The following is a 19,738-nucleotide window of genomic DNA, read 5'->3' as shown; positions in this document are numbered from 1 at the left end:
GAATCTCCAAGCATGCCCAACTTGTGGCCTGTGGAATCAATAGAAGATAATATCATTTTTAAAAGTTCAAAAGGAAGTCCAGGTGGTTATGGGCACATGACTTTAATGCCAGCACAAGAGATAGAGGCAGGTGGATCTTTGTGAGTTTGAGGACAGCCTAGTCTACAGAGCTAATTACAGTACAGCCAGGGCTATACAGGGAAACTCTGTCTCCAAAAAAAAAAAAAAAAACAAAAACAAAACAAAAAAACCAACAACAACAACAAAAAAATAAAGTTTATAAAGTTGGCTTTCCCAGCACCCCCACCTCCACAATGCCTCAATGCCTTCTCTTTTGGACCTTTTGGAGTCTGAGTCATTTCTCCTCAAATCTGTGCTGGTGAAAGAGTCCCAAAACAGCCAGCAACTTTGCCTTCTGGACATGTAGTCTAGTGATAGGCATGTGCTTGCAAGCATGTGTGTGCAGGCATACTTATACATTTACTTATAAACCCACACAAGCATAGGTATGCCATACTGGCATACTACTCAGGCCCATACAATACTCAGTGGAGAACATCTGCAGACTCTTTTAGAAGGGCAGGAGTAACACATAGCACAAACTAGTCTTCCCCTAGCCAGGTGCCACTTTGCTCCTCAGTACCCAGTGCAAAGTAGTCAACCAAACTGGCTCACTAGGCGGAAGAATAATCCAAACTGACAGGAAATTAATCCAAAAGATTGTTTTCCTTCTATTCTTAAGAGATCAGTGGCCCCTCCCCAGACCTACAGGAAGCCTGATCTGTTATACCTTCAAAGAGATCACTACCAGGACATATATCAGGAAAGCCTAGTTAACTCATTCTCTAGGCTGGCTTCTCCTACAGCTTCCACCAAGGCCTGAGGGTAAGGAGACTAGTAGAATACATAGGCCCCATAAGATCTTCCAGCGGGGGCTCAGAGATGGGCCAATCCTCTCATTTGACATTCAAGTGGTCAATAGGGGGTAAGAGACAACACCTCAACTTGACTCCCCAGCCCACATGATTCCAGAGAGAGCTCAAGGCATCCAGGAGCAAAGCCAACACTGTTACAGGCAGAAGCCACCTTCAGCAGGATATGCTCATCCTCCCAAAACTAGCTTGGAGGCATCTTTGCTTCCCATTCCATTAAAGGTAAATGTGGCCCTGGGAAAGAACAGTCACAGAGGGCTGAAGAGTGTCAACACTACACCCAGTGAAAGTGTGAGGGCCCCATGCTAGGCAGAGTAGCTCCACCAGAGCTAAAGGACCAACCTGAGGCCTTCCCCACACTCAGGTACCTTGCTCACAGTCTCTATCATCTTCCCTCTCTCCTCCCTTCCTTGGGGATACCTCTACTGGCTTGCTGCTGTTGTATGCTTGTTCACAGTTTCCTCAGGGTGCAGGCTTTGGGCACCCAAAGATAAAGAAGGTACAGACTGGGAAAGACAGATGGCTGGGCCTCTTGATACTGTGTGACTTTAGTCAAGAAACTTCATAGTAACAAACCCTAAGTTCCTTCACAAAATAAGACATCTTCCCTAGGTTAGGAAAAGGGCACAGAGAATTACAATGTCTAGAATATAATAAGCCCTTAATCAGTGGTAGCGATGACAATCATTTTTATTCTGTTTCTGTAGTTCAGAGAGTTTAAGCAAATTGTCCAATACTTGACAGCTCTTAAATAGAGAAACAATAATGTGATAATGTCATTTGGAAGCCATGTTGTTACTCACCAGGTTAGTGGGTTTACTCATAGGCATAGAAAGCCTGAATATTTATGGCACAGTGCATATAAAATACATGGGACAGGAACCACAGGCATTGGACTTAGTTATGCTAAGAGTCTCTGCTTTAACATCGTCTGAGAAGTCAAAAACTTTCTGAATATAAAGAAAAATGTGCCAGAAGAAAAGAAAGAAGGGGAGAAAGAAAAAAGGCAGGTATGGTCTGGGGACATAGCTCAACAGTTAAGAGCTTAATGTGAAATTATAAGAACTGGAGATTAGCCCATGTAAATGCCTGATGGGTGTGGTAGCCCACTTCAGGGTGAAGGGAATGGGAAAACCCATATCCCTCATAAGATCCTCCAGCAGGGCACAAAAATGGGCTAACCCTCTCTGATTGGCATTCAAATCATCAGCAGCTAACAAGAGATGTCCCATCTTGACTCTCCAGCCCACATGATTCAAGTCTTAAAAGAGGTAGACAGGGGATCCCCAAGGCCAGCTGGCTAGCAAGACTAGCCATATTGAGAAGCTCTGGGTTTGATTTAGTGACCCTGCCTTAGTGAATAAGGGAGAAGAGTGATGAAGGTTAATTCTCAACATTAACCTTGGACCTCCACATGTATGCATATATACATTTGTACCTACACCCATTCATATGTATACCCATACACAGTCAAAAACATGCATATACACATGCACAATGCTATGCGCACACGCACAAAAAAAAGAGAGGAAAAATGGAAGCGACAAGAAAAGAGAGGGAGGGAGGGAAGGAGGGAAGGAAAAAGGAAGGAGGGAGAGGAGGGGAGAAAGAGAGGAAGGAGAAAAAATAGCTAGAAACAGAAGGTCATTGGAGAGGATACTGTACCAGTCTGGGCAGGTGGAAAGTATGAAAACAATGAAGTGAAAAAGAGGGTAGAGACCCAATCACTATGAGAGACAGGAATCTAAGAGGGGGTCCAGGTAAGAGGAAGGTGGGAAGTTCATATAGGTAAGCAAGGCTAAGAGCTATATCTCTCCTGATCAGATGCTGACAAAGGACACCAACAGCCCCAGGAGAGAGAATCTTGTGGCTGGCCAGACCCACTGGGGTTCAGGAGGACACCTCACCAAGCAGGCCTCACTTCTAATGGCCTTGAGTCAAACTCATGAGTAGGGTAGCAAAAAGTGCAGGCAAAGACAGATCCATGCCCATCTGTCATCTCCCAAGAGGCTCTGCAGGGAGAAAAGGGTGAGAGGACAAACAGCAGGGAGGCAAGAAACCAGTTCTGGAAAGAAAGGGAAGAGACAGGTGAGCAGCAGGAACAGCTGCTAGCCTGGGGACTTCTGGCAGGTGGTGCCACAAGGCATCCTGTGACCAGTGTCATTTTCACTGTCCTGAATGTACGTGAGAATCAGCTCCAGCTGCTCTGCCTCCTATGTTACTACCTGAACCTTGGGGCTAGTGTCATCAGAAGTGGAAAATGTTTATGGTCTTGTCTATATAACTGAATTATGTCCTTTCCTTCCAGGCACACAGTAAGCCAATCACAAATGTCTAGAGAGGAAGTGAACATACCTTTCATGGTCCTGAAAGTCAAGCCTGCTTTGCTCATGACATCATTTTGCTATCTATGCTCACCCCAAGGGTGGCTTCAAAAGCTGCCAGAGCTGCACTAATCTTTCAGAATGGAGACACACATGATGCCTGTTGTCTAATTTAATCTCTCTTTAACCTTCATGGTTTTCTGCAAGATGTCTACCAAAGCAGTATGGATAGTGACCTCTCAAATGTGCCTAGGGCTGTCCACATGGATGGAGAAATAACAGCCAACACAGAGATGACTTTTTGCTTTAGGGCTGTATTTGAATCTAGATTTTGCTTCTGCACAGCTCTGGGACTCTGAGAAACTTACTATTCTCTCTGAATCTCTAGGTCCTTATCCCTAAGGCAGAAATAGGAAATGGCCTCGGGCCCACAGGGCTTTGCAGTGATAAGACCATCAGAATCACTCAGTTAGATGATGCTGACAATTCTGAGCCTACTTGCCTAGCAGTTTCCCGTTCTTTCATCTGTTCAACCAGCACCCACAGGGCTGTCTCTGATACTTTTTTCCCTTGCTGTTTCTCTGATTCTTGGTACTGAGAATGTACATCTGGCAGTTGTCCTACTACCTATGCTGTGACCCAGTAACAAGTATGTTTTCACCCAGCTTCCTGGGAGGCTCCACCATGGGACAACTTGGGGCAGCTCCACCGTGCCTAGAGTAAAAGCTCACTACAGGCCAGTGGATAGAGTTGGCTATCACCTTCATGTGTGTAGTAGATGAGGCCTCTCCCACCTGGAGGCAAGAGGATGATAAGATGGGCTTGACGATACCATCAAGGCCCTCCAAATCTGCCAAGTTAGTGAATACAAATCTGAGGGGACAAATGGGCTAAGGGAAAGAGTTCTACTCAGGCTGCACAAAGGAAAAGAATGTTGTGTGATTCAGGTTGCCAGCAGCCATTGCCAAAAGCCAGGTCCTGCCACCTGGCAACTCCCTGGGTTCCTGGAACAAAGAAAGGGTTTAACAGATGAATGAATCAATGAATCAATGAATGAGCAAACTTTACAGCAGGACTTGGCCACCAGCAACCAAGATGAGCAAGGAACATTGCATTTTGATGAACACCATGGTTTACCAAAGCAGTGACTGCCATGATAGTGAAGAAATGAAGGATGAAGTTGGCCGTAACTGGGCCAAGTCTTCCCCTCTGGTGTTGCCATTTAATTCTCCCAACAGTCCCATTTAATTCTCCTAACATAGTCCCATTTGGCAGCAAAGAAGACAGGCTCAGGGGAGTTTAATCACTTGCTCAAAGTCATTGCCTGTGAAGACAGAGCCTGTTGCAAACCTCAGTCTCCTGCTACTTACAGTTCTGTTCCTTGCTGCCTCCCTCCAGCCTCATTGTTCAGGCTCATTGCCTTTATTCCCAGAACCTGAAGGATGAGTCAGGGCAATATCTTCTCTGTTCTGCATTTTCAAGCCCAATGGTAGGGCCATTCTGTGCTACTCCAAGGAGGAGCTCCCCCAAAGACCTTTAACAACAATACTCCAGCACCTAGCTATGCTGGCATTCCCTTCCTCCAACTTGTGCAAGCCTCCCGATGAGACCTGTTGAAGCTCAGAACTAGGTAGGTGCCCTGAGCAAACAGTACAACTAAACATGTCTCCCTGGGGCCATTTCTGACAAAAGCCAAAAAACAAACAAACAAAAACAAAAACATTAAAACACAAAAGAAAAGCAACTATTTCAAAGCTGACAGCAATAGTTTCTCTGAGCCCTTTTGAAAGAACTCAGCAGAAAATAAGGTCCCTCAGCAATCAGTCTAAGACTAGGGAGGGATAAATGGAGAAGAACAAAAATGTCCAAGCAAGAAAATTCTGGGAAAGAAAGAATTCTATGTTACAGAACTGGCTCATTTGGTAAAAAATGCTTGCTGTACACTTCTGATGACCTGACTTCAATCTTTAGAACCCAAGTAAAGGTAAAAGAAAAGAATCGATTCCACAAAGTTGTCCTCTGACCCTCTTTTCCCCCACTTCAACACACAGACACACACACATGCATGTAAGCACAGGATGGGAGAGGCATACATCAGAGGCATGGCAACATCCCTATAGCCCCAGATGTTCAGAAAGATGAAGTAAGAAGAGTACAGATTCAAGGCCTATTTGAGTAACAGAGTAAGTATAAGGTCAACCTGGGCAACTTGATAAGTCTGATTCATGATAAAAGGGGGGAAGATGAGTGGTAGAGCATTTACTTAGCATGAATAAGGCCCTGGGTTCAATTTGCACCACTGAAAAAACTAAAACATGACAAAATAAAAACAAATATCTGGCTTCTGAGCCAAGAGACATGACAGTTGGGGGTTGGTTGTTTCTGCCTATTCCACAGGACAATTAATCTGTTAGTAGTGGTTGTTGCTATGACAATTTAAAATTTCTTCTTTTTAAATTCTGCTTTGAAATTTCATCCGTAGACAAGTTTTAATGTTCATGTGGTGTGTGTGTGTGTGTGTGTGTGTGTGTGTGTGTGTGTGTATGATGTGTATCACTGTGCAGTGGAACTCAGATGACAACTTTTGGGAGTTCTAATTGAGGCTGGGTGTTGGTATAATGTTCTTGTGGAATATAAACAATATACCCTTGTTCATTCAAATGCTGATTCTCTACCCCACTATCTGGTTTCAATACGGATATTGTATTGTGATGTTTATCCTAAGCATCACCTGTCTCAAGTTTGTATACCATTTGTTCTCTGTATTGCCAATAAAACAACCGGCCAATGCTGGGCAATGGAGAGAATAGGATGGGACATCCTGATCCGGAAGGGAGGAGAAAGACAAGAGTGGGAAGGGAGATCTGAGAGGACCTAGAAACACCAGGAGAAATGAACCAGACCTAAGATACGACTGAAAGCAAGTATAATGTGGGAAATCTGAATGGGAGGAAGGTATATGGGCTTGGAGGTTTAGGATGGAGTAATTATTGCCCAGCATTGTGCTCTAGGAGAGTTAAATAAATCCTAGTCTGTGTGGTGATCTGGGTATACAGCTGGTTTAGGAATAATTGTTCTTATTTAACTAAAAGATAAATCAATATTAAATATTAATAATCATCAACAGCCAGGTCTCTCTTGTTTCTGATACTGCACTTGCATGTACTCAGGGCTACGTGGCCCATGAGCTTCAGGACCATTGTCTCTGATTCCCATCTCCCTTAGGAGTTCAGGGATTACAGGTACATGCCAACACAACCACATTTTTTCATAAACTCCAGAAATGAAACTCATGTTGTCAAGATTAAGAGGCTAGCACATTTGCTGAGCCTATGCTCAGTTTTATTTATTTATTATTAATGATAACAGAATCAAGGAAATAATAATGATAATAAAATTGATGAGAGATAGCTCTAGTAGCTAAGAGTACTGGCTGCTTTTCCAGAGGTCCTGAGTTCAATTTTCAGTTGTCATAATGGTGGCTCACAAACAACTGTAATATGATCCGATGCCCTCTTCTTGCATGCAGGTGTACATGCAGATAGAGCACTCGTATACATAAAATAAATACATAAGTAAATCATTTTCAAAAAGAATTAAAACTCAAAAGTAATTTAAAAAGAGAACATAACGATGGCACAACTGAGAAACAATAAAAATTTTGAAGCAGCACTCAAACTCTCTAGATTATAGATTTCCTTTCTGTGACTGTCTGGAAAGGGCTACAGTTAGTGGCCAATAAGCACCCAATTCCTATTACAGCTCTTTAGAGAATCATCTGGTGGTTTTTGTATTTCATTTTTAATTTCAAAAGTTCCTGCACGCCCCAAATATCTGTCTGTCCACCCTTTTTCTTTCCTCCTCTCTCCTGGGTGCAAGCTTAGGGTGTTCAGAACAAGAGGTACTTAATTCACTGAGGCAGGAGCCAAGGAAGGCAGGAGCAGTACTTTGCTGGGCTTCGCTGCCAAGATATTGCTATACACATGGTCCTGGGAAATAAATTCCATAAATAGAATCTGGGCAGAGACCATTAAAAGTGTTGATCCAACATCACTTTATAGGGCAGAATGCTGACATGCTTAAGCCACTGTAGGTCTTCTGGCCTTAGGTGTTGGTGTAAGGTCCCATTGATGCATAAACCAGCTTATTTTTCCCATTTTCAGTGCAGAACCCTAAAGCAAACAGAAGGTCCTTCTCCTGCCTGCTAACTGCAGGGGATGGGGGCAGGGGTTGGAGGGGACAGAGGCTGCTCACATGTTATCTGCCTCCTGGGCTCTATCCCAGGCCAAATTAACAATATCTGCAAATACAAGTGTGAAGGTAGACACAGAACATTCCAGAGGAAGTGAGGGCAGCAGAGAGAATACTGTACATAGTGCTCTGATGTAGTTTAATATATTTTAGCCTTCAAAAAAGCAACACTAAACACAGGAGATGTGGCTCAATTTTACAGTACTTGCCTAGCATACACAAGGCCTTGAGTTGAATCCCAAGCACTGCAAAAGACTAAAAGGCTACAGTGAAATGCAAAGACTTCATCTAAACAGTATATAATAAACAAATGTGAAGTGGGGGGGGGGGGACATGAAGATAGCTCAGCCAGTAAGGGTACTTCATCACCAAGCCTGATGAATTGAGTCCAATCCTTGAGATCCTAAAGTGGAAGAAGAGAACCCATTCCTCAAGATGTCCTAATCTACACACACACACACACACACACACACACACACACACACACACACAATGCACAATGCATACACACATACCCAAAAAAGGAGTGGGGTGAGGAGAGAAATGAAAAAAGAAGAGACACACACAGAGAACACATGTGTAAGTATAGCTTGGTGGCAGGACTCTTTCAGGAAACCCTTGGTTCAGTCCAAGCACTATGGAGAAATAAGAAAACAAAACTGCATGTAGGAGACACATAAGGAAAAAAGATAGAAGAATTTACTTAAAAGTCTTAACTACGAGCCAGGCAATGGTTATGCACACTTTTAATCTCAGCACTTAGGAGGCAGAGGCAGGCAGATATCTGAGTTCAAAAATCAGCCTAGCCTATAGAGTGAGTTTCAGGACAACCAGGGTTATATAGAGAAATCCTGTCTCAAAAACAAACAAGTCAAAAAAAAAAAAAAAAAGTCTTAACTATAGCTGGAGCTGAGTGGTGAGTTTAATGTTTTTGAGCAAAGTAATTTACTAGTTGCTATCACTGAAACAACAACAAAATGAGGAACTAGGAAAGCACCATGCAACGTGGCTAGGGAAATGTCCTCTCACAGACATTCGTATGGCCCAGTAAAGACCCATCAGCCTGGGCCTGTAAGAGATAGGTGCCACTCAGACCTAAGGAACCAAGATCTTTCAGACCCTCTTCTTTGAATCCCATGGGTCCCAAAGGAAGGTATGGTGTGGGTTCAACTGAACCTTCTCAAGAAGGTAGGTTGAAGTCCTAGCCTCCAGTAACCCAAGATGTGTCCCTATGTAGAAATAGGGCTTATGCAGTAATGAGCTTTAAATGGAATCATTAGGATAAGACCTTAAATTAAAAGAGCTGGCACACTCATAGAAAAGGGACACTTGAACATTCACAAACCTATTCAGTTGAAGAGGCAAAGATGGGAGATACATCTATGAGGCAGCACAAAAGTCAGCAAACTGCCAGAAGCTGGGAGAGGAATGTTTAGAGGGAGGACTCAGCCCTGATGATACCTTGAAATTGAATTCCCAGCCTTCAGACCATGAGGTGGTAAGTGTTGTCTCTTAAGCTGGGCAGTGTGTGGTGCTTTGTTTCAGCATCTCTGGCAAACTGATACAGTGAGGGAAATTTCCCTCAGAGTTGCCTTACCAAGTCCCTTGTCTCACTACAGTTCAGTTAACCTTTCTAGAAAATGTGAACATTGAAATTTCAAATTTGTCCTCAGCTTTAGCCCTGAAATAAAGTTGTATACAGAAACCCAAGTATAGAAACTAACAAAGGCCTGATCAGGTAGATGCCTGGCAAGAATCTCACACACTTCCTACAGAGTAGTCTCTGAAAACCCTAAGTTCAGATCATCAAGAAACCCCTGCCAGCACCTCATACCAAGAACTGCCAAAGCAGAAACCCACTGGCCAATAGCACAAGGCATCCCATGAGTGCTGAGCCCAGGCTGTCTCTTCAAAAGCATTAGATCTATCATGAAGAGAATAAGAACCTGGAACTGAGAGCTAACCCACCTTAACCCTTCCAGTGTGGCAGCTACACACAGGTCACCTGATGCTCTAGATCCACCACATTTAAACTTATCTTGGCCTCCAAGGACAAGCAGATGGTGTGCTTTATCAGAGCATGGTTAAGTGGTAGAACAGTAGATGTGATGCTCCCTTATCACCCCAAGGTTGGCAGTGACGTCCACAGACTCTTGGTTACCCTGGTAATAAATTCAAGAGTTCACTGCTAGTCTGACAGTCTGAAACGCACTGGGACAAAGGGACACACAAGACTCATATGACTGTCCATTCTGGCCTACAGTCCCCTCTAGGAGCACATAGTCACCAAGCAGCAAAGTGACAATTCCCTACAGCAACTGTGGAACTCAGCCTTCATTCACTGATTGTTTGGGGGTTTGGGGGATGGGTCTTTTGTTCTTTTTTTCTGTTGGCTTTGTTTTATTTTCTTCTTTTTCTTAAAAAATGTTTTTAAATAACTTATTTATGTGTATGTATGTTTTACCTACATGTATACCACATGCATGTCTGATACCTAAGGAAGCCAGAAGAAGGTATCAAATCTCCTTGAACTGGAGTTACAGCCAGTCTGAGGCTGCCATGCTCGTGCTGGTAACTGCACCCAAGCAGCCTGTGCTTTCGACCACTGAGCTATCTCTCCAGACCAAAGCTGTGTTGTTTTGTTTTAACTGGGTGTCAATGTATAACTCAAGCTGGTCTCAAATTTGCGGCAATCCTCTCCAGCCTCTACCGCTTGAGTTCTGCTTGAGATTGTAATACGTGCTATCAAGTTTGCTCATATTTATTTAGTTTGTGATTATACCAACCACATGCCTTCTTTTACAAAATTGTCTTACAAATAAAATTGTGTCCCCATGTGCCTACCTTGGTGCTCAGTCTTCTGAGACATATACATCCTTTCAAGGAAACATCCTAGTCAGAAGAGGAGGCAGGTACTTGGGGACTTATGAATGGGGGAAGGTGAGGTAGGAAAAGGATGGTTCAGATCATTCTAATCCCTGGGACCCTGAACCTATTCACTCACTGGTGTCAATTATAAGCTGACAGCCCCATTCATTACTTAGATGTAGTACAACTTTCCTGAAAAATGCAGAAGTTCTCTCAAAAGGTCCTTAAATCAGCACCACCATGATGATGGTAATGACATTAATAAGTATGAGATAGTCTGTTGCCTATTTAATGCCTCTACCAATTGACAGAAACATCTTAATATAAAGAAACTTTAACTCAAAGAAACCAGTAACTTATATACCCTTCACAATTAGAAGCAGCAGAGCAAATTTTGACCTTGTCAGCACTGATGGGACCATCCCACCTAGCAACATCACTTCACCAGGTAGCCAAGGACCCAGAACCATCACTACAACTCCCAGATCACATTATTTGTTGACTGATGTTAAATGAATAGCCAATAAACAGGCTAATTCAAAGTAGTCAGTATGGTCTGGGGCTTTCCTGACAGTGACTCTATCTTTTCCCCTGGGAATGTCACCACCTAAACACTGTTGCTCCTGGGAAAAGTTAACACTTTGGTAGGTGGCTCTCTCCATAGGGCAACTCCATTTCTCCCAGCCTACTCATGAGGGCTGGAGTACATGGTGACTCACTAGGCACAGCAGCCATCCTCTTTCAGTAGCCTCCTCACAACTGTCACTCCTGTTGGGGTTAAGGAAGACGTTGATTTATTATATAGCTTTTGGATACCTCATACAGAAATATTACCAAACAGTGAAATAATAAACCCATTCACTTAAGCCTCTTTTTACTTAAAAAAAAAAAAGAATAAAGTATGCAATGATCCCAAGATAAATAAAAATACCACACTTTTGACCAACAGAACCATCTGTTGGGCAAAGTATTTGACTTCAAAGTATTTGAAAAGTATTTGTAGTCCTCAACAACATTTTATCTTGTTTGTTCGTTTTTTGTTGTTTGTTTTTGAGACAGGGTTTCTCTGTATAGCCTTGGCTGTTTTGAACTTTGCTTTGGCTGGCCTCAAAGTCACAGAGATCTGCCTGCCTCTGCCTCCCAGAGTCCTGGGATTTACAGGCATGCAGCACTACCACCCAGCTAATTTTTTTATCTTTATGATAATGTTTTCAGTCTTAAGCTTTGGACATTCTGAGAACTTTTTTCTTTTGGGTCCTCTAACAAACTTAGATAAAAGATTGGTCTATTAACTTTTCTCTCATGCAGCTCTGTCTACAATCACTTACCTCAAGTCTGAGGCTCACATGAAAAGCCAATTCAAGCAGGAAAGAATCCCTGTCGTAATACTTATTACTGCCAATCATTGTTCTGATGTCTAGGCTAAGAGGGTAAGATCCAGCCAGCCATTTCACCTGTCCATCAATCCATTTGTCCTTCCACCCATCTGTTCTCTCCATCCACTTCACTGTGCCACGGTAAAGATTCAAATGGAGAGGATGTGTGGTTCAGGCCTTTGAAAACCTTGCATAAAGATGTTATGGGAGACTAGGAATGATGTCCCTTCTTCCAGAAAGTTTTAATGGGTGGAAATCTTTGCCACTATTCTCCATCTCAATAACTGGTCCCTCACTATCATGGAATGTTCTCGGTCAGGTATTACATCTTTGTGTTAGTCACTGTCATGTGCTCAGCCATGATTAAACTCCAGGGGACAAGAATCTGTTTTGCATTCCTGGTGGGTGGCACATAGTAAATGCAAAATAAATATCACTGACTAAGTAGATAACTGTGCAATGCACTTACAGGACATTCAGGACACAATAAATACATAGGACACATACAGGATATACAGGACACACAATAAACATACAGGACACACATAATAAATATACAGGATATAAAACACATATACAATAAACATACAGGATACAATAAAGACAGAGGCAGAAACATCTGTTCCTTGGAATAAATGAGTCTCCATGATTTAATACTGGTTGGAGTGTAAGGCCCAAATATTTGAGTTCAAATAGTGCTAGGTAGTGATAAGTTACAGTTCAAAGTCAGGGATTATATTGTCCTAGGTGGATCACTCATTTCTAAAAGCCTGACCACTAATTTATGAACTGGAAAGGGGGTTTTAGACAATATGCTCCCAATTCCTTGAGTTAGGGGCTCTCTACAAAGCTAACATCATTGTGCTAAGAACTCAAGTTGTAGCTTTACAGGGTCATGTGCTGATCCAGGGGCCCAGGCTTGCCTTCCTAAACAATGCAAAAAAAAAAAAAAAAAAAAAAAAAAAAAAAGACCATGGCTTGGGTCTTATCAACATGCTGATATTCCTTATCTTTGAGGATAAGAGTGGGTAAGTTAGATACATTCACACTGAAACCCCTAAATCTAAACTTTCGTTACTTTAAGTCAAAAACATTAGCTAATGTTAAATTTAGTCACAGCAAATATATGTCATAAGCTTTTTTAAAAAGAGCCCTAACTTAAAATATTTTATGTCAATCTATATTCAACCAATATTTAATAAGTCCTAATATGTGGCAAGCAGTACTTAGTACAAGGTAAAAACACAGCCACTTCTAACCCAGAAGAGTTGGTCCAGTAGAGACAACAGAAAATATACAAGTAAATGAACAAATGAAGATGACTTCAAATTGGGTTATGAGCAGAGACCATTCAATAAACCGCTCTACATGAAAGAACACAATTATAGTAGGCTCTTCTTAGATGGCTCCCCCATTGGAAGTGATATTTAGTCTGGGACTTTAAAGTCCTCTGGCAAAACAAAGTGTGGGAAAGAACATTTTAGATAGAGGGAATAGCAAGAGCAAAGGCCCCATAGCTGGAAACAAGCTTGAGGAATTCACAGGACAATAAAGTGTCCAGAGCATCTGTAAATGGAGGAGGGACCCAAGGACACTGAGAGCTACAGAGAGCAAGGCAGAGACAGTGCTGTCAAGGGTCTGTGGAAGAAGATATCACCTAGCCTTCACCAAGGTCTATCTAAAAATTCACACTTCCTTTGACCACAAAGATATACAATGCCCACAGTGATATGAGGAGTGTGTGGGATTTGTTACCAACTGAAACTGCAAATCTACTCATATCATAATTGCTGCAAATATCTAAAATACCACTTAAGCTCTTAATAGATATAAATTCACAATAGGTATTAACCAGCTGTTAGACCTTGTTATTTCAAGTATTAATAAAAAAGCATATACATTTCTATATTTTACATTTTACAAGTATTTTTATTTTATTATTTATTATAATTTATTCACTTTGTATCCTGCTGTAGCCCCCTCCCTCATCTCCTCTGAGTCTACCCTCCTTCCTTCTTTTCCCCTTATGCTCCTCTCCTAGTTCACTGTTAGGAGAGGTCTTCCTCCCCTTCTATGTGTCCCTAGCCTATCAGGTCTCATCAGGACTAGCTGCATTGTCTTCCTCTCTGGCCTGGCAAGGCTGCACCCCCTAGAGGAAGGTGATCAAAGAGCTGGCCACTGAGTTCATATCAGAGACAGCCCCTGCTCCCCACTTGGAGACTCAGCTGCCTATGGGCTACATCTGAGCAGGGGTTCTAGGTCCTCTCCATGCATGGTCCTTGGTTGGAGTATCAATCTCTGCAGAGACCCCTGAGCCCAGATTTTTTTGGCTCTGTTGGTCTCCTTGTGGAGCTCCTGTCCCCTCCATGTCTTTCTATCTCCCCCTTCTTTGGAAATCATTCTGGTGCTTTCTCAGAAAATTAGGAATAGTGTTACTTCAAGATCCAGCTATACCACTCCTAGGCATATATCTGAAATATGCTCAACTATACAACAAAGACATTTGCTCAACCATGTTCGTAGCAGCTTTATCCTGTAGCCAGAATCTAGAAACAACCCAGATATCCCTCAACTGAGGAATGGATACAGAAATTATGGTACAGTTACACAATAAAATAATACTCAGCATTTTTAAAGTATTTAATAACTATATTTGAAAATAATTTGTTCCCTTGGTAACTGTATATTTCATTTTGCATATGAAACAGTATTATTATGAAAAGGGGAACTCAGGCTTCACACCAGCCAAAGCTTTTTGTCATCCATGATCTATGACTCACAAGTCAGAGTTAGAGATTCATTCCAAGCAGAGTAGAAAAGTGAATGGGGGTTGGGGGTGCAACAGAGGAATAATTGTCATTTTCTAAAGTCATCTGGGAGGCTGGGTAAAGTGGACTTGTGGCTTCCCAAGGCAACGCTGAAGGCAGGAGAAAGCTGTGACTTTCAGCAACCACTTCTCTAGATGATTCTAAAGAGGCAGCATCTTAAGTCTTTGTCAGCTTGGCTCCTCTCTCTGATGCATGGCCTTCCAATGCACCACCCCACCACTGTGCAGTGGGCCCTTTTCAGCGCCTGTCCTGGGACATCTTCCCAGGGAGCTTCAGAAAATGAGCTCATATGTCCACAAGAAAAACAAACTTGGTGTTAGCTACTGTTTGGTTTGTGTATTGGTCTAGAAAAGAAATGAGATTTTTATGTAAGAAAGTCTTCCAGCAGGACCCCAGCAGCAGCTGGGCAAACACCACAGAGACATACTATAAACAGGCAGAAGGCCCAACTCCTGGCCCAGGCCCATGTTCGACAGCCCCTCTGCTCACATCGGCCTTCCTGTTTTTTCCAGCCTTTTCCCTGATGCATCTACATACAGAGGCTTTTTAATATTCTCTCAAAGAACCAAAGAATCATCCTCACATGGCAGCCTGGTTCTCATACCCACAAGTATAGGCTCCATCAAGAGACCTGGGAAAGGACTTAAACTGGGCTGGTGAGGGCCCATGATCCAAGAGACTCCAAGAGCATAATCTTGTGTTCCCAGATCTCCAAATCAGAAGTGAATAGAATAGAGAAGGCACAAGGTGAAGAATAAGCAGAATAACCCAATGAAAGAAGGATGCCATGAAGGCATCTGAGCCCCTAAACTTGGATGAAATCTGTGTACAGTTGGATTCTGAGTAAGAAGAGTTCCTTTCAAAGGAGAAGTTGTATATCCCTCAGAGAACAGAAGTAAAGGGGATGCTGACCTTTGAACCCAGGACCAGGTTCTGTTTTAGGCTCACCATCCCTCTCACTTGGAAGCTTCTATTCATGGTGGAGCCATTAGGCCATTGATTTGGCCTAGTTGTTTTTACCTCCTCCAACAACAGCTGAACTGACTGTCTGCATCCTAATCAAAGCACATATGCTGAACCCCAATACCCAACATAGTGGATCAGGAGAAGAGCCCTATTAATGGGATTAAAGCCCTCACAGGAAGAAGAATAAGAAATTGTGTTTCCTTCTACTCTAAAGGACACAAGGAAACCATCTACAAAACAGAAATGTCCTTCATTTGGACATTTAGAACCAAGCAAAAGTAAACATCTATTGTTCAAGCTGTACAATCCACGTCATTTGCAATAGTGGTCTACACTGACTGAGATAGAGGCTATATGGGAATAAAGTCTAGAAGTGGGTTTGTTGTTGCAAACGTGAGTCAAAGAAGCATGTCTGCACTGGGCCCACAGTTTCCCAGCTGCATTGTCTGCTCCTTTCTAAATATTTACTCTTAAATTATTTTATTTATTTTATGTGATGGATATTTTGCCTGTATTTGTTTATGTATACCATGTATATGCCTGGTATCCAAGGAAGCCAGCAGAGGGTTTGGGTTTTCTAGAACTAGAGTTGTGACCTACCATATGGTTTCTGGGAATTGAACCTGGATCCTCCGGAAAAGCAGCCAGTGCTCTTAACCACTGAATCATCTCTCCAGCCCTATCTGCTCCTTTTTAGAAAGAATAGATTGGTACTTTCTTTTCTTTTCTTTCTTTCTTTCTTTCCTTATTTCTTTCTTTCTGTGTGTGTGTGAAGAAATAAGTAAGGGCCTTTTTTTTATCCATTTGCAGTAGCATATCAAGCTTTTTCCCCCCAACACCCTACCAGGCGCAAATAAAAGAAAAAAGAAAAAGCCTTTCATTCCTCACATCTTAATGCCTTAACTCATCTGCCTTCTCTCTACCTTCCAGAATCTTTTATGCTTCCTGGAGTTTCCAACTGCTCTTGGTAGAAGAGACAGAGAACACTGGATCTACTTCCTCTTGTTTGGAACCAGAAGTCCCTGTATGTTTTTATACTCTTAAGAAGTACATAAACCCAATACAGCAAAATATGCAGAGTTCTTTCATCTGGATGGTAGGAATATGCTGAGTTCAACAGACCCATTTGGTATGTTTGCTATGTCTCCACAGGAGCAAGGCCTTGGCTGTTGTTAGAGGTGGCCATGTGGGGGCTAGATAAAAACAACTAGGCCAAGTCAATGGGCTAGTGGCTCCACCATGAATACCAACCTCCTAAGTGAGAGGGATGGTGAGCCTAAAACTGAGTTGCTTCACAAGAACAGGATGCATGGGATCCAGGAAAAACAGGGAGTTGTGCCTGGGGATTCCAGTATCCTGTCCAAAGTACCCTGCATCATTTTCCTACAGCTATTATAAAAATTACCATAAAGTAAGTGGATTGAAACAGCACATACTACTATTTTGTAGAGCTAAGTGGATCAAAACCTTGCATATTTATTATCTTATAGTTATGTAGCCCCGGAGTCTGATGAATGTCTTACTGAATTAAAAACAAGATGCAAGACTGGCTTCTTCCAGGGGCTCCAGAGGGGAATCTATTCTCTAGGGACTCCAGCTAGTCTTGGCTAATCTCTGCTCTCCTTTGATCTGGGATACTATAGGACAGTTAAAGAGACATTATGCTGTATTATGGAGTTAAATAATAGCAACTATCTCAAAGGAAACCTGGGAAGTAAAAGTTCATCAGGGCACACACCAAATAGCAAACAAATGCTGATTATATCTTTAGGCCTATTAGCAAAAATGTAAGATGGAGCCAGGATTCCTGTATTTGCTGAGTTGTGTTGTACTGGCCTGGTTGTACAGAAGCCTTGGCAGCTAATGTGCTCCTTACCCATGGTCCTTCGGAGGTCTTCACACTGGTTGATGTGAGGAAACTTCAGGATTTCCTTCCACTTCTTGCTTTTCCCTTTGCGCTTTCCTCCACCCCCTGCAGAGATGGAAAGATACTACTGATGTTGCTGCCCAATGATCCAGAGCTTGCACCCTACCCCCATGAGCCTCTCTACTAGCTTTTGGACATTAGATCAATCCAGTATATGCTCTGAGTCTAACACAGGCAAACACATACACAGAGTCCCAGAAATGAGGGTTCAACTTCCAAAACAAGGCTGACAAATTGTGGAAGACAGGATAATGGTCTCCAAAGATACTCTAATCCTGGGAATCTGTGAATATGTTAAATTACACAGAGGGGGTAAGGTTAAAAACAGAAGTAAAGCAACAATAAAGACATTTTCTTGAATCACCCAGATGGGTCTATAAGGGCTAATCACTGTCAATTTCACTACATTTAAAAACACCTAGAAGACTAGGTGCACTTTCAAATGTTTCTGAGGTTATTACCTGAAGTTGAAAGTCTTACACTAAGTGTGGTACTGTTCCATGAGCTGAAGGTAAAGAAAAATAAAAAAGAATAAAGCCAAAAAATAAAAAAATAAAGGCAGTTAAGTATCAGTTTTCTCTTTTCTCTGCTTCCTGGTTCATTGTGATGCAGGACACTCTGTTCCACCATGTCTTCCTAGACGTATTCAAAGGGTCTGAACCCTATGAAACATTGAACCAAAACAAACCTTTCCTTCCTTATGTTGTTTCTGGCAGGCATTTGGTCTCAACAACCCAAAAACAACAAATAAAAGGTCCAATGGGCCGGGCACAGTGAAGCACACCTGTTATCCCAGCATTTAGGGAGGCACTGGCAGCTGGATCTTGGTGAGTTCAAGGCCAGCCTTGTCTACAAAGCGAGTTCAGGACAGTCAGGGCTACACAGAGAGACCCTATCTCAAAACAAAACAAAACAAACAAAAGGTCCAATGGAACCAAGGGAGGCAGAAGCATCGGATCTGAGTAAAGAAATATGAGAAAAGACTGATCTGGCCATTGCAACCTATGAAGATGAAAGGGACCTTAAGCCAAGGAATGTAGAAGCTGGAGTCCAGAGAGAATAGATTCTCTTCTAGAGGCCCCAAAAGAAGCCAGCCTTGCTCACACCTTGTTTTTAATTCAGTGAAACAAGGATCAGACTCAGAGCCTACAGAACTGTAAGATAATAAATATGCACTTAGTTTTATAAAATAGCTGCTTCAACCCACTTAGTTTATGGTACTTTTTATAGCAACCATAGGAAACTGATACTGTGTACTTTGTCAGGGTGTTCTCCCTCAGAAAAACGACCTCCACACCTACATCCAATCTTCAGCTCTGCTACAGGACCCACAAGAAACTTAGCCTTTTATAACTCAGGCAGACTGCAACAATGCCTAAAGTCTTAAGAAACAAACCTGCCTCAAAAAGGTCACCACTACCAGAGAAATAGTACAAGTAAGCTGTTGGGTTGCTATAAATTTCATATTTAATAACTGAAAGTGTTAATAATCTTTAATATGTCAATAGAACTTGATTTTTGTTTCCTGTTTGGTTTGGTTTGGCTTGGTTTTTCGAGAGTTTCTCTGTGTATCCCAGGCTATCCTGGAACTCACTCTGTAGACTTGGTTGGTCACAGAGATCCTCCTGCCTCTGCCTCCCAAGTGCTGGGAGGAAGGAGGTGTACCACCACTGTGAGGCTTCTCTGTATCTTGAGATACAGTCAAGGTAGGCCCAGTCTTGTTACTGTAGAAACTCTTCCATCATCATGGCCACATCTGCCCCAGGCCTGCTGCCCCACTTTAGTAGGTTATCAGGCCTATAAGGGATCTAGAATCCTGTATCCTACATCCTTGCTTAGTAGGACTCAGACAGGACCCAGCAGGTTATTTCCCAGGCTTAACCACCTGGGAACCCACAGGCTTTCATTTTCCTTGGCCACATCCAACTCTGGTCATCTTCTCCCTAGCCTTATCTCTCTGGACCACTGCTCTCAGGGCTTTGCACTATTCTGCCAGGAATACCTCCCTCCTGCTTTTTTTTAATGTTTCTCACCCCTGCTTCCAGTCTCAGCTTGTACCACCATCCTGGAGTTCTTCTCTGACCATGTCAGGTAGGACATCTATTTTCCAGTTTATCCACATGGCTTGGCAGAGTTTGGGGAGTTTGGACAGACTGAGTTTGGTTACTCAGTCTGTCTCTCAAACATACCCATCAGCTTAAGATCACTCATCCATTCTCTCTCATCACATTTCCACTGACTCATTTGAGCACTGCATGTGAAATGA

The 19,738-nt window shown here is 42.5% G+C and overlaps 1 protein-coding gene across 14 annotated transcripts in view; it reads right to left on the bottom strand.

Moving 5' to 3' along the window:
* Grk5 (G protein-coupled receptor kinase 5) overlaps positions 1–19,738 on the bottom strand; it is a 184,832-nt gene that overhangs the window by 90,350 nt on the left and 74,744 nt on the right. For 13 of the 14 annotated variants that reach the window (XR_009594526.1, XR_009594530.1, XR_009594541.1 and 10 more), the window contains exon 2: positions 17,422–17,517. The exons of the other annotated variant lie outside the window; for it this stretch is intronic. Coding sequence is in view for 7 of the 13 variants with exons in the window: in XM_060391941.1 (XP_060247924.1) it covers positions 17,422–17,517 (96 nt within the window). In the remaining 6 variants the exon portion in view is untranslated. The remainder of the gene's footprint in view (positions 1–17,421; positions 17,518–19,738) is intronic. 14 annotated transcript variants of the gene reach the window in all.

The sequence above is a fragment of the Meriones unguiculatus genome, chromosome 1, assembly GCF_030254825.1.
Source record: "Meriones unguiculatus strain TT.TT164.6M chromosome 1, Bangor_MerUng_6.1, whole genome shotgun sequence".
NCBI classification, from domain to species: domain Eukaryota; kingdom Metazoa; phylum Chordata; class Mammalia; order Rodentia; family Muridae; genus Meriones; species Meriones unguiculatus.
This window is presented reverse-complemented; position numbering and strand designations above follow the sequence as displayed.